The 13,178-nt window shown below is 45.3% G+C and overlaps 1 protein-coding gene across 2 annotated transcripts in view; it reads right to left on the bottom strand.

Moving 5' to 3' along the window:
* Positions 1 to 1,826: 1,826 nt before the first annotated feature.
* ISI1 (binding protein) overlaps positions 1,827 to 13,178 on the bottom strand; it is a 33,546-nt gene continuing 22,194 nt past the window's right edge. Inside the window, exons 2-5 of one of the 2 annotated variants that reach the window (XM_086510799.1) lie at positions 10,375 to 10,571; positions 10,165 to 10,263; positions 10,008 to 10,081; positions 1,827 to 2,325 (exon numbers count right to left, since the gene is read on the bottom strand). In XM_086510799.1, coding sequence (XP_086366925.1) covers positions 2,070 to 2,325; positions 10,008 to 10,081; positions 10,165 to 10,263; positions 10,375 to 10,571 — 626 coding nt within the window. In that variant the 3' untranslated portion in view covers positions 1,827 to 2,069. Of the gene's footprint in view, positions 2,326 to 10,007; positions 10,082 to 10,164; positions 10,264 to 10,374; positions 10,581 to 13,178 lie in introns of both variants that reach the window. The other variant, XM_086510798.1, reaches the window with a different exon arrangement.

The following is a 13,178-nucleotide window of genomic DNA, read 5'->3' as shown; positions in this document are numbered from 1 at the left end:
GGACCATACATTTGGTGTCTTTGTAGCAACTTGACATCAATAACTTCTTTACTTTTACTATTTACCTTCTAAATTGTGCAAGTAGTATTTCAAATAAGCTATAAAATACTCAGAGTGAAATCATACTTAAGAGTGGAAAAAGACTCTCTCTCTCTCTCTCTCTCTCTTTTTGGAACAAAAATGGGTCTCTCCATTGTAGGAGACGCCTTGTGTAATCATAAATGGGTGTCTGATGAACCTTATGGGGGTTTCCAAGGAGCTGCTAGTGCTTATCACAAGGGCCATACAAAGAACTAGATACTGCACTAGACTCAGAATTTGATAAAACTTGCTAAGCATAAAATTAACTCAAACACTAAGTTTGACAACATAGATTCTGTCAAACCAATATAGATGTGTTGCCTTAGCTATTTTTGTGGATACATGAGGCTCAAACTTGCATCCCACATTTGCTTGCTAAAGGAAAAGTAGTGTAATACAAGAGGCTTCCTCAAAAGTTGTCCTTGAAGTTGTGATCCACACACTCATATGTAACTTTATTTTGTCATCTTAAGTCCTCTCTCTTTCCCCTCTAATCTCTCTCTCTCTCTCTCACACACACACACACATGTAAGTTGTATGTTCACTTAGCCATACCTAAGGGTGCTACGACATCTCTCTCTCTCTCTCTCTCTCTCTCTCTCTCTCACATATATTTATACACGCGAGTGTGCTCACATGCACACACAAGCAGCAAACTAGCCGAGCACGTTGCCTAGGAAGTACCTCAAAGCCCATTGTTAGCACCATTGGAGTGAAGCAAGGGTGCCCACCCACTTTGTTTTGCCTCTTACGGCAATGGGATATCAAAGTACATTCTTTGTGTTGATGATATTGTCTTGGTATCTGAGTCGCAAGGACTACAGCTCCATCTACATTTTTGCACACAGAGGATACACAGTGAACCTTCGAATGACCAAGGTTATAGATCTACACAGATTAGGAGTAGAGCTCTATTCACACTAGCTCGAGTGCAAGTGGAGGTGGTAGAATCTTATGTATACCATGGGATTACCTTCACAACCACCACAACTAGTTTCTAAATGGTGAGTGTAGGCTCACTAGGGGGTGTACTCCATTAGCGATGATAGAACAATATTCGTGCCACCAGGTGCCTCGCACATAGGGGTGGCTTTTCACACCCTAGTTACCCCTGCCATGATGTATGCAATAGCAATTTGGGCGCATGGACTTACAACTTTGTGGTGGACAGACTGATAGACCACAGGTCATGATGGTCTCTCGCATCATCTAGAGTGAACCCTTCGTTCCATGTGGTGAATCTAATACAAGATCTGGGTACAAAAAGTACAAAGAACTGAAAAGAAAATAGTGGGTAGGGGTGGGGTGAGAGAGAGAGAGAGAGAGAGAGAGAGAGAGAGAGAGAGCACAAAAAATTTGTACTGTCGTAAGAATAATCCCAAAGAGACCTCATAGATCTATTCGGATGGTGTTGTACTCCAGACCTGTTACTCAAGAGGGAACTGGGATAACCAACCTACAACATGGGTGTCATAGAAAGGTTATTCCGGTTTCCTCTTGTTATTCACACCTGCACACACACGCACACATAAGAGAACTTTTAACACTGTAGGAACAATCCCAAGACTGAGAGAGAGAGAGAGAGAGAGAATCTTCTAACGGCTTTTAGGAACAATTCCAAGAGACCTCAAAGATCTATCCGCCGATGAGTCTCAAACTCAAGACCCTTTTTAAAAGAAGGAATTGCAATAACCAATCTATCAGAGAGAGAGAGAGAGAGAGAGAGAGAGAGAGAGAGAGAGAGAGAGCTCTAAATGGAATCAGTATTTGAACAAGTGCACCATCACTTATTACTAGGTAGTGATGTGTTCTCTTAAACTTGAAACTCACAATCCATTGAACACAAGAAGCCATACAAGCGTCAGCTACCTTTGGAGCATGTGCAGGAGACCCAGAAGAAAAGGCAAAAACTTATCATGCAAACACAAACTGTAGAATACAACTTCTCAATAGAAGAAAAAAGAATTAAAAGGAGAAACCCAACTTTGTCACCAACTGCTGGAATCTATCAATTCTAGCAATAGTTTGGCCTGCGAGCGGAGGACCTCTTCTCTTGCCTTGCTGATGGACAGGGACGCCGTCGCCTGGTCTACCTGCTCTAGAACTCTCAAAAACACGTCTCCGAGCAGCTCATGCAACTCTTCTAACGCACCCTCCGCTGACAATTGGAGCTCTGCGTTCTCTTCGTTGCCACTTGGAAGTAAATCACCCACTAAAAGCAGTAAGAACTCCGAGCATTTCAGCCTGCGGGATCCCAAAAACAAGCTCAGGCCCACAGCCAACGTAGATTGTGAAGGTTCACAGATTGCATGCATGCTAAGAACGACATAATCTAAAAAACAAAGAAATCCTGTAAAAAAGAGCCTGGACATGAATCAAGATCCCTTCTATCGGCTTTCTAAAACAAGCCTTAGTGAAGAAGGGAGTTGGGCATACATATGCCTTTCGCATGTGAAGCATATGAATGATTGAAATCTTCTTAGGTATTTTACTTTGTAAAAGGGTCCTTTCATTTAAGAGCCTCAAATGGGTCGTTCTCATTTTTTTTGTTGGCAATGCCTTTCAGCAGAAAGGGAGAGTGTAATTTGAGGGAGTACATCCTTCCCCCCCCCCCCAACAGGCAGAAATTCAGAATAACAGGAAATTCAAAAAAAATCAGATTGGAGAATTTTTGGTAGAAATTGCAAGGACCTGCAGATTTATAAAAGGCAGAAATTGCAAGGATTTTTTTGGCAGAAATTGCAAGGACCTGCAGATTTACAAAATACAGAACAACTTTGACAAAAATTAGCAAATAAAAAATCAGAAATGTAGGAATTATGTATGCATTATGCGGGACATGGATGTATGCGTGATGTGGACATAAGTGGGTTGGCCTTGCAGAAGTGAAGATTGTGTTTTTGATGGAGGTCATGAGCGCTTCGCTAGCGTGTAAGCCCCATCCGAAGGCAACCTTTGTGCTTACAAACAAGCGGATAACACAAATGGAAAGGGAGATGAAAGAATGGAAAGCAGATACGGAGGGATGGTGGAAAGAGAAGGCCAATCTTCTTCAAATGTTTCTCAGCGAAGGCGCGCAATGGAAGAAAGAGAAAGAGGACCTGCACGCAGAGCTACAAGCACTTAAGGCAGACTCTAAAGCACTTAAAGAAGAGGTCTCAGACCTCAAGCGAGAGCTTGCTGATAGAGCAAGCAGTGGACTAGAGGAAGGGGAATTCCAGCCTTCGGTGATAGAGGAAATCAAGGTCATCAAGGAGCAGGTACGGATGATCAAAGAGGAGGAGAAACAGAAGGTGGTAAAGACGTCTTTATGGATGGATGTGATCACGAAGAGCAAAAGAAGGCGGATGAGGCCAAGAAATGGATAGAAGTCGCTAAGAAAGGGAAAGGGAAAGGGAAAGAAACCACATATGTCCCCACTCCTACAATCATCAACATGACTCTAGAAGAAGAGCAGCGAAGGAAAACTAGAGCTTTGCATATAAGAGTAACCGGTCTAAAAGACCGAGATGATGTGGAAGGGGAAGTCGAAGAACAACTCTACATGATGGGTAGTGAGGCTACTCATACAAAGGCATGGAGGGTGGGGAAGAAGACAAGGCAATGGGGAGACTTCAAAAGGGAGAGCTTTAATCATCCGTTTCCCATCCATGGAGGCAAAGAAGGACTTCTTGAAAAAGCGTCCTACACTAAAGAAAACGGGCATATTCCTTGGAGATGACCTCACTCTCACACAGCTTGTGCATATGAGAGAGGTAATGCCAGAGATTCAAGCGGCAAGGCAAAAGGGAAAGACGGCCTTCTACAGAGATGGCCGGGTGGTGATTGTAGAGCGGCGCTCCACATGATGGTGCGAGACCTATGGGACCACACTCAAAGTTGCCACTTGGAATTGTAATGGATCTATGCGACTTGATTTGGGTGCTTTTGAGGATAGTTTTACGGGAAGAGACATCGTCTTCTACTCTGAGACACATCAGGCCCCTGGGCAGTCTACGCCTCACATTAGTGGATATAGATGGGAGAGAGCCTGTAGACAGGAGACACGATCAGAGCACAGAGGGCGGGGCTCAGGAGGAGTGGCAGTGTTATTTAGGGAGGAGTTGCAGCCACTGATACATATAGCCCGCAGGGATACATATAGCCCGCAGGGATGAGCAAGCTAGGTACATGTGGGTGAGATTGAGAGCAACGACAGACAGATACCTTTACATTGCTATTTGTTACTTTCCCCGAGTACGTCAGTTTATGCACCACCCAGAGGACAGTCCCCCTTTTCTATTTTAGATGATGACATATGGGAGTTCTCTAGAGATGGTGACATCTTCATTCTAGGGGATTTCAATGCTAGGACTACTCATCATCAAACAGTATTTTATGATACTTCAGAGGAGATGCTGAGAAAGCTGGATGTTGCAGAGACGGGCCTATCCAGACTATCACAAGATGGAGAACACACTGAGTATGGACGACACTTGATAGACATGGGGACTACACGTGGATTGGCCATCTTGAATGGCCTACAGAGATTTCCCGCTACGGGGGGTTTTACATGCTTTCCACACAGACATGGAGCCAGCACAATGGATGATGTCATGCCATAACCGAGCCTCGTCTCTAGTATCCAGGATCTCATGGTTGGACCCAGACCCGTTGGTGTGGCAGTGGATCATGCTCTTGTGTCGTTGACTATCTCTTTTCAGTTTAGTGTAACACACAGGGTACGGGCAGCAGCCCCTACTCGCTACACCTTCACGCGGGAGACGGACTCTGTATACATAGATGGGATCTACAAACGCCTGTGCACAGAGGAGCCAGGGCGACCTCTGGAGGAGCTTACTACTATACTGACACAGACACTACATGATGCAGCAGCAGAGGTATACCCACATACCCAGCCTGATCAAAGATGCCGTTCGGGGAGCATGCCCCAGAACAGTTGGTATGATGGGAAATGCAGGGACACTAGAGCTAGACTTCAGAGGGAGGTGCTTTTGGGGGACATCACTCACAGACAATCATAGATTGACTTCCGACGCCTAGTGCGGCGGAAGAAGAGGGAATTTTTGGCTCGCCTAGAGCAGGATCTATACCAGCTATTCTTGAGTCAGGACTCACGTGGGGCATGGCGGCTCATTCAGGAGCACTCCCCCCCCCTCTGCCATCACTTCTACAGAGGCCTGGGGCCAGTACGCATCATCTCTGTACACAGTTCCTAAGCAGCCCCCCCCCCTTCCCAACCCCCCCCCCCCCCCCCCCGATCCATGCCCACACATGTGCTTTTTTCACCGCTGAGATGGTGAGGAAGGCCATTGACAGGATGAGGACTAGGAGAGCATATGACCATGATGGCTTAGTGGCTGAGCATTTCACGCATGACAGAGATCTACTAGCAGAGCTTCTAGTAGTTATGTTTAACCGTGCCATGTGTGAGGGCTTGCCTGATACTTGGAGCCTATCTACTATTGTACCTATCTTCAAGTCGGGAGACCCTATGGAGCCTGGGAATTATCGCACTATCATGATCGGACACACATTGGCACGGTTGTACGCATCTATTCTTGAGCAGCAATTGAGTAGATGGGCAGAGAGGGAGGGGATACGCACAGCTGGGTAGACAGGGTTCAGGAGGGTTTTTTTTTTTTTTTTCCTACTCTTGACCATATCTTGACACTCAGAGCCATCATTGAGGAGGGCAGATCGCGTGGGAGACAGATCTATTGTAGCTTTGTGGATTTCCGCAAAGCATTTGACACAATGCCCAGAGCTAAATGATGCGCACATTACAGCAGATGGGAGTACCCACAGAGCTCATTTGGGGGGTCATGGCATTATACATGTCAGTAGTGGGGCATGTACGCACCTCAAAGGGTCTATCCACACCGATTCACTCCACTATTGGGGTGAAGCAGGGCTGCCCGCTCTCTCCTACTCTATTTGGTATGTATGTGGATGAGGTTTCTAACTACATTGAGAGAGATGGTGATAGAGGTGCACAGCTGGCAGGGACATGGATTCCACTATTGTTATATGCTGATGATATTGTGTTGATCTCCGACTCTCCGGAAGGGATACAACGTCACTTGGATGCTTTGCATAGGTTTGCTCAGGAAAGTGGTTTGTCCGTCAACCTTGGTAAAACCAAGGTCATGGTATTTAATACCACCCCATAGTGGATTAGGAGGTCAGCGCCCGCATTCGCATACGACCAGGAGACAGTCGACTATCAGATGCTTACACTTACCTTGGAGTGGTTTTTAGGTGGCCAGCATTTTCATTGAGGAGGGCAGCAGAGACTAGATTGACCAGAGCCCATGTAGCATTGCGTCGATTGGAAAGGATGTGTTCACAGGTTCAATTTCAGGAGCCTCAGACGAAGCTCTGGCTCTTTGACACTTTGGTGGCTTCTGCATTGCTTCATGGAGCTGAGATTTGGGGACCTTCATTGGATCATCACGGGAGGACAAGCCGCAGTGATGGATGGGAGGGACATGGAGAAGCCTCTGGTCTCTATGATCTCGCGGCTCATTAGAGCCAAGGCTTCAGTACCACATGCTATTGTCCGAGCAGAGCTAGTTGGCCCCCCACTAGTGGCGGAGGCGCTCACCAGATCTGTCTCCTTCATACACCCCATGTGGGAACTTCCCAGAGACAGATATGCCCGCCTTGCACTTGAGTCCTCTCGACAGTTAGCCATGCAGGGAGATACAGCATGCTGGTATGGGGAGATGACATCATGGTTTCAGGCGCATGGGTTCAGCATAGACAGATTGCCTCCCTTCCAGTACTCACCGGATGCACCCTCTCTGACTCTTACACAGTCCGAGATCACCAAGCTCATCCGCCAGGATTTGACCCAGCTAGACACCAAGAGGACATGGATACAGCCAACACAGGAGCTAGGCACGAAGATGGCTTTCTACAGAGGGCATCTCCTCCAGCTTACAGAGGATGGTTTTGTGACGAGGCCCAGATACATGGACACCCACTTGTCTCATGGGATACGATGTGCTATTGGCCAGATACACACAGCGGAGTACCAACAGAGGCGAGGACATGCCCCCTGTGTGACATCGAGCCTAAGATAGAGTTGCACTACACATGCCACTGCCCCGTCTACTACAAGATACGAGGCCGCTTCCATTGCTTGTTCAGAGAGGGGTTTGGACCATTCTCCAGAGTCATGCGGTACGAGGATCAAAGATGCCTAGGTTTGTTTTTGCTTGAGCTGCGCATACACAGAAAGAGCATGATGAGAGGAGAGGCTAGCCAGTCTCAGAGACAGATCACAGACTTCTTTAGAGCTGCGACTGGACACCTGGAGGAGTTACTACCACGGCAGAGCTCGTCGCCTCACACCAGCGGCACATTGATCGACCGAGCGACTAAGCTGGGGAGATCCAGACGCCCACGACTGCGGAGGACTACACAGCATCGACGGAGGCTGCATCAAAGAATTCGGATCACTTTGGCCCGACATGCACGACGCCCGGTCAGACTACTGACCATGGAGGAGATTGATGAGATCCGCCAGCGACCGATGCTGGATCTCTTGTGATCTAGCTATCCCAGCTAGCTGCTTAGTTCATACCTAGCACTTTAAGATTCCATAGTATTTTATTTTGTCATTCTGTCATTTTGTCATCTTGTTACTCTGACTTTGTATCAGATCCACCACATTGTAACTTTCTGGTCTCATAGGTCACTTTGGCCTTTTGAAGACGTTAATATAACATTTCATTTCATTTCATTTCTCTCTCACACACATATAACTGGAGTGAAAGGCAGCACCTGCGTCTGTCTCCAAACGCCTTGTTTTAGAATGCCGGCCTTTCCATCCTCCACCTCATTGTGAGCCCGCCTACTTCCACCTCGGTTTCTCTACTTCTTGCAGATACTCCAAACCCTCTCCTTGCTTCGTTCCCTCACAACCTCACATTCTCCCTCCCAGTGCCTCACCGTCTCCTCCTCTTTTTGCTTGATGAGTGTCTAAATTTTTGGTTAGGGTGTTGTGTTTAATTCCGCTTTTGGAATGAGCTTCTATAAAGGCTCTAGCTAAAGTCTCAAAATGAGCCAAGATGTTGAGCTGCAAGGTTTGGAATCATGATAAGGCTGCGGCTTCCAGTGCTCGTCCAAGTCCTTGAATGATCGTGTGAGGGTCCCAAAAGACCCAGAGCAAAGCCTCTGCCAGATTCAAAAAAAAAGTCTTGCCCAATCCCCAGAGAGCTCTCACTATAATTTTTTACCTTTAACATCAAGAAATGAAACTTCCCTCAGAGGTGAAGTGATTTGCACGCACTCAGTAGTCTGCAAGCTCACAGAGAGCCTCACCAGCCTTCCAGGTAGTTGTCAGCGGATGTCCAAAAGTAACATGGGGCCCAGTATCTTCACACGAACATCATTTTGGTATCAAGAAGAGGTGTTAAGAGCTCTGTTGAAGTCAAACCTGGGCGATCACCCTAGGTGTAAACCATGTCTTTCTTTTGTAAAGCCTTTAAAAGGCCCAAGAAAACCTAAATGAAATCTCTCTTTGTTTTAAGTGCACTCATCTGCTTCTTCTCCATGGCACCTCTCTGCCTTCACCCTCAATAGCTTTCTGCACTTCACTATCTCCTCTTTCTCATCACCAGACCATTTATCATGTTGAATGGCTTATTTTCATGCCAGACTGGACACCCTCTGTGCATGTCCTAATTGAACATCGGTCAATTTTAGACGTACTTTGTATTGGCTGTTGTAAGCATATGCAGGACAGTAGTGGAATCAACTATCCAGAGTTTTCCTCGTAATTGAGTACCTTTGAAGAGTAGGAAAAAAACCCTACACCCTGATCAGGAAAAGCCTAGATTTACCTATAAAGGAAAGTGTAAACGGTACTCATTCACAAGACTACAGTCTCGACTTTCAGCTTTCAGATTTTTCATGTTTAGTATTAATTAAAGATTACAACATCCTCAAACTAAACGACACCAATCCCAATAGTAAATGTTGCACTAGGTCTCAACACCACACACGCGCCACACATCCACATGAGCATACATCAACATAAAGGTCCATGTACTGTGTTTTGGTCGAATTTGTATTCTTGGGGAGTAATCATAACAATCTTTTATGGGATCCCCCCCTCTTGTTTAAAGCCTTGTCATTTCTCGCCTCTCCCGCCACCGCTTTTCATAGGCACTCCCTCACAATATTTTGTCATGCACAATGCATTTGAAGAGAGTGGATAATGGCAACACCATGATGCGCAGGGAGCAAAGTTGGCTACCTAAAAAAAGACTATGCTTTGGCTTCCGGATCATGAATGTAAAGCTTCTAGATCAGTTGGTCTATGTAGATGAGTGGGCAGCCAAGTTCCGAGGTCAAAGTTACTCAACGTACTTGCAGAACATGCCTTTTATGAGACAAACTGTATATATTTCTAGATGAATCCAGGAAAAGCCCAAATTCACCTATGAAGGAAAGTGCAGCTATAGACTCAGGGTAGTCACCCATAAGACAATATAACCATCCACTTCATCATGCATAATATTGACTAAATACTACAACATCCCCACTAACATCATCAGTGCCCAGTAGTGGGTGTAGAACTAGGTACTAACATATGCTCCCAAAACAACACACACCAAACTCACACACACATAAGACATACTTTATATTCAAAGTCGAATGGGCCTCTTAACATATATAAAAAAGACTTGAATATCTAAAATGAAAAATAAACAATGTCAAAAGCATAAAGGTAGCAAAAAATAAAACCAAGTAACGAAAAGAATAAACATATTTATTAAGCCTACCTTGAATCCCACTCCATGACACATGCTAAAGGTATGATACACATATCGAGTACTCCAACCTAATCAGCTTATTATGTGACAGAAGATTTCAGGAACCAGAATAGAAAGTAAATGAGAAAAAGACCAAACCTCATTGCTTTATCTACATGACCATGTTTCACCAGCTCTGAAATCTTCTTTACACCTTGATGCTTTAGAAAGTCCTGAAACTCATAATCACCAAATGATTACTATATATATCATAGAGAAAGAAAAGTGGAGAATTCAACCTTCTGATAACCACCACCTGCTGGTTGATGGGTGTATCGAGCAACAAAGCGGGCAAAGCATCTAAGCAGGCACCCTGCTCGAGAACTCCACCTGCTGACAATAACTCAATCACCTCCTGGCGGAAAGACAGCCCCACTTCACCGATAAGTAGTACTCAACAGATAAAAGGACTCGAATATGCTTGATTGTATCAACAAGCTATTTAATTTGATGTCAGCTTTGATACCTTTATAGCCATGTGTTGTGATGCTAAAACTCTGCTCCCTTTGTCAAGAAGACAGCACCCTTCTAACACTCTTAGAGCCAGTGCAACTTCATAATCTGTTGGAGCACTCACGACCTGCAATGGCCCCTCTAAAGACAGAGGATCACTTGGAAGCACAGGTGGACTCCTTGCAGGTGCCAAGCTATGCTCAAATAAGACTGGAACCACTGAGCAAAACAAGCCCACATTTATGGATCTGTCATTGATAAAGCATCAGCACTTTGGTACCACAACTCCTAGCAGAATTAAAATCATGGTACAGTTATACCATCTTCAAGTAGTCGTTTCTAAGTGACTTCTTAAACATCTATAAAAATGGCTGCCTTTTAAATGCTAACGAGAATCAACAAATCCCCCCCGCCCGCCCGTCTCTCTCTCTCTCTCTCTCTCTCTCTCTCTCTCTCTCTCTCTCTCTCTCTCTCTCTCTCTCTCTCTCTCTCTCTCTCTCTCTCTCTCTCTCTCTCTGTGTGTGTGTGTGTGTGATGCTAGAGATTACAGCAGCAAGGGAGAAGGGAAAGACTGCCTTCTACAGAGATGGTAGGGTGGTGATTGTAGAGTGACGCTCTACATGACAATGTGAGACCTATGGGACCGTACATTATATTCTTCTTAGAGACTCATCAGGCCCCTAGACAGATGATGCCACATGTGACAGGATATAGATGGGAGACAGCTTGCCGGACTGACACAAGATCTGAGCATGGAAGCAGAGTATCGGGGGGAGTGGCAATATTATCCAGAGAGGAGCTACAACCACTTATACACATTGTACAAAGAGATGATCATGCTAGATACATGTGGGTGAGGTTGAGGGCCGACGTAGGCCAATTTTTATACATTGCCATATGCTACTTTCCCCCAGGTACATCAGTCTATGTTGGGCCTAGAGGCCAGTCACCTTTCTCGATCCTAGACAATGACATAAGGGAGTTTTCCAAGGATAGTGACATCATCCTCCTAGGGGACTTCAATGTCTGGACGGGAAATGCTCAGACAAGCTTCTATGACACTTCAAAGGAGATACTTAGAGAATTGGATGTAATTTGGATATGGCCAAAGCCAATACAAGTGGGATGGACTCACCCTTTAGCTTTACATGAAGTACAATTTCTCGGTCCTTCTCATTATAAAGTGCAGCGGAAGTGAATGTTGAACTTTGCTCAAGATGAGTGCTCCGAACTGTGCTCAAGGGTTCCTTTTACTTACGAAAGGGAGAGCCTTCCGTTTCTTTAGTGAGAGAGTGCAATAGACACAAACAAAGTGGATAAACATTGTGAATGAAGGTGCTGAGACTGAGAGATAGAGAGAGAACAATACGCCACCAAAATGTTGTCAAAACCCTTCTCTGAAGGCCCCACTCTCTATGGCGAGAGCGGTCTACTATTGATTGGACAAATCTCTACAATGCTTTGGACTTGCCGACGATATCGACGACGATGAGGACGACGACGAGACGGGCTGGAATCTGAAAACGCTAATGGTTGAAATCTGCAAATCTTTGTCTGCTGAATTCTGACTCTATGTCGATGACGATGTCGATGGCGACGATGCAAAGACAACGTGCTGAAAACGCAGATGCTGAAATCTGCGTTTTCCGGGCTGAATCTACAAACTTCGCAGGATCTGACCGTGTGGCGAGGATCTGTTGCGGGAAGGTGAGATCTGCAAGGTTCGGGACTTCTACTGCGGTGTCTAGCTGCTGAAAACTGAAAACGTTGGTGCTAACTGAGGTTCTGTCGCGATGAATCTACAAAACACTAAGTTGCTCTACTGATCCAAAAACGCTAGGCTGAATTTTGTCTTGCTGATCCAAATCTACTAACGTTAGGGCATCTGTGGTCTTCTGTCGCCAGGCTGCTACAATGCAAAACGTTGGGCTTGTTCTGTTGAAAACGCGAGCTGTGTTGATGCAGATTCGCTAGGGGTCATCTGCTCCAAAAATGCTAGGTGTCCTATGGGGGTCCTACTGAGAAGGTGCCTATTGAACACGCGGTTCCTGCTGCCTCTTCTGCCAGAAAGTGCTAGCGCTAGGTTTCTTAAGTACTTGCTTGGTAAAATTGCCCTACCTAGTTTCCCAACAAAAGTCACTTAAAAATAATAAGTGAAAATTGGCTAAAATAGGGCAAATAGGTCTATGCACTGTAAAAATGCTCCTAATGGGTTCTGATGGAAATCTGATGATCATGTTGTGTGCAACCAAAGGATATGCATCTATTCTAAGTGCTTGGACATGCACGGTTTGCGAACAGACTCACAAAAGTGCCAGAACACTTCCTAATCTAACTGAACTGAACTGAACCCATGTCATGAAGTAGCTTGTCCACGTTGGTGCAACCAAAAGGTGTCAATGCCAGAAAGCGTTAAAAACAATATCAAAGGTGCTTACATATGTGTGTCGAGATGTCAAAGCATATCTGAAGATCTAGTGCCGATGAAGAAGTTCGTGATGTGTATGATTTATGCGGGCTATATAGACTAAGGTGGAGATTCGATGCTTCAAAGAGGGTTCTCTATGTGAAAAGCATCTTGGGACATGAAGGGCATGTGGTTACTGATTAAAGAGGAAGTGGATGTGTGGCCCAGGTTTTCTGCATATGGACAACCAAAAAGTCCTATTCTGTAAAATTTTTGCAAAACGCGTTTTTTTCTAAAAACGGCCCGTGAGGATGGGAGGAAAAAACTATTTTGGGACTTTTTTGCGTCTCACGTACATAAGCTAATTCTACACCGTTTGAAAGATATTTCGGTTTTCGTAAACTGCGGCT

This window comes from Adiantum capillus-veneris, chromosome 4, assembly GCF_014529385.1.
Source record: "Adiantum capillus-veneris isolate H3 chromosome 4, ASM1452938v2, whole genome shotgun sequence".
NCBI lineage: Eukaryota > Viridiplantae > Streptophyta > Polypodiopsida > Polypodiales > Pteridaceae > Adiantum > Adiantum capillus-veneris.
Note: the sequence above shows the minus strand (reverse complement) of the source record. Positions and strands in the feature narration are given on the sequence as shown.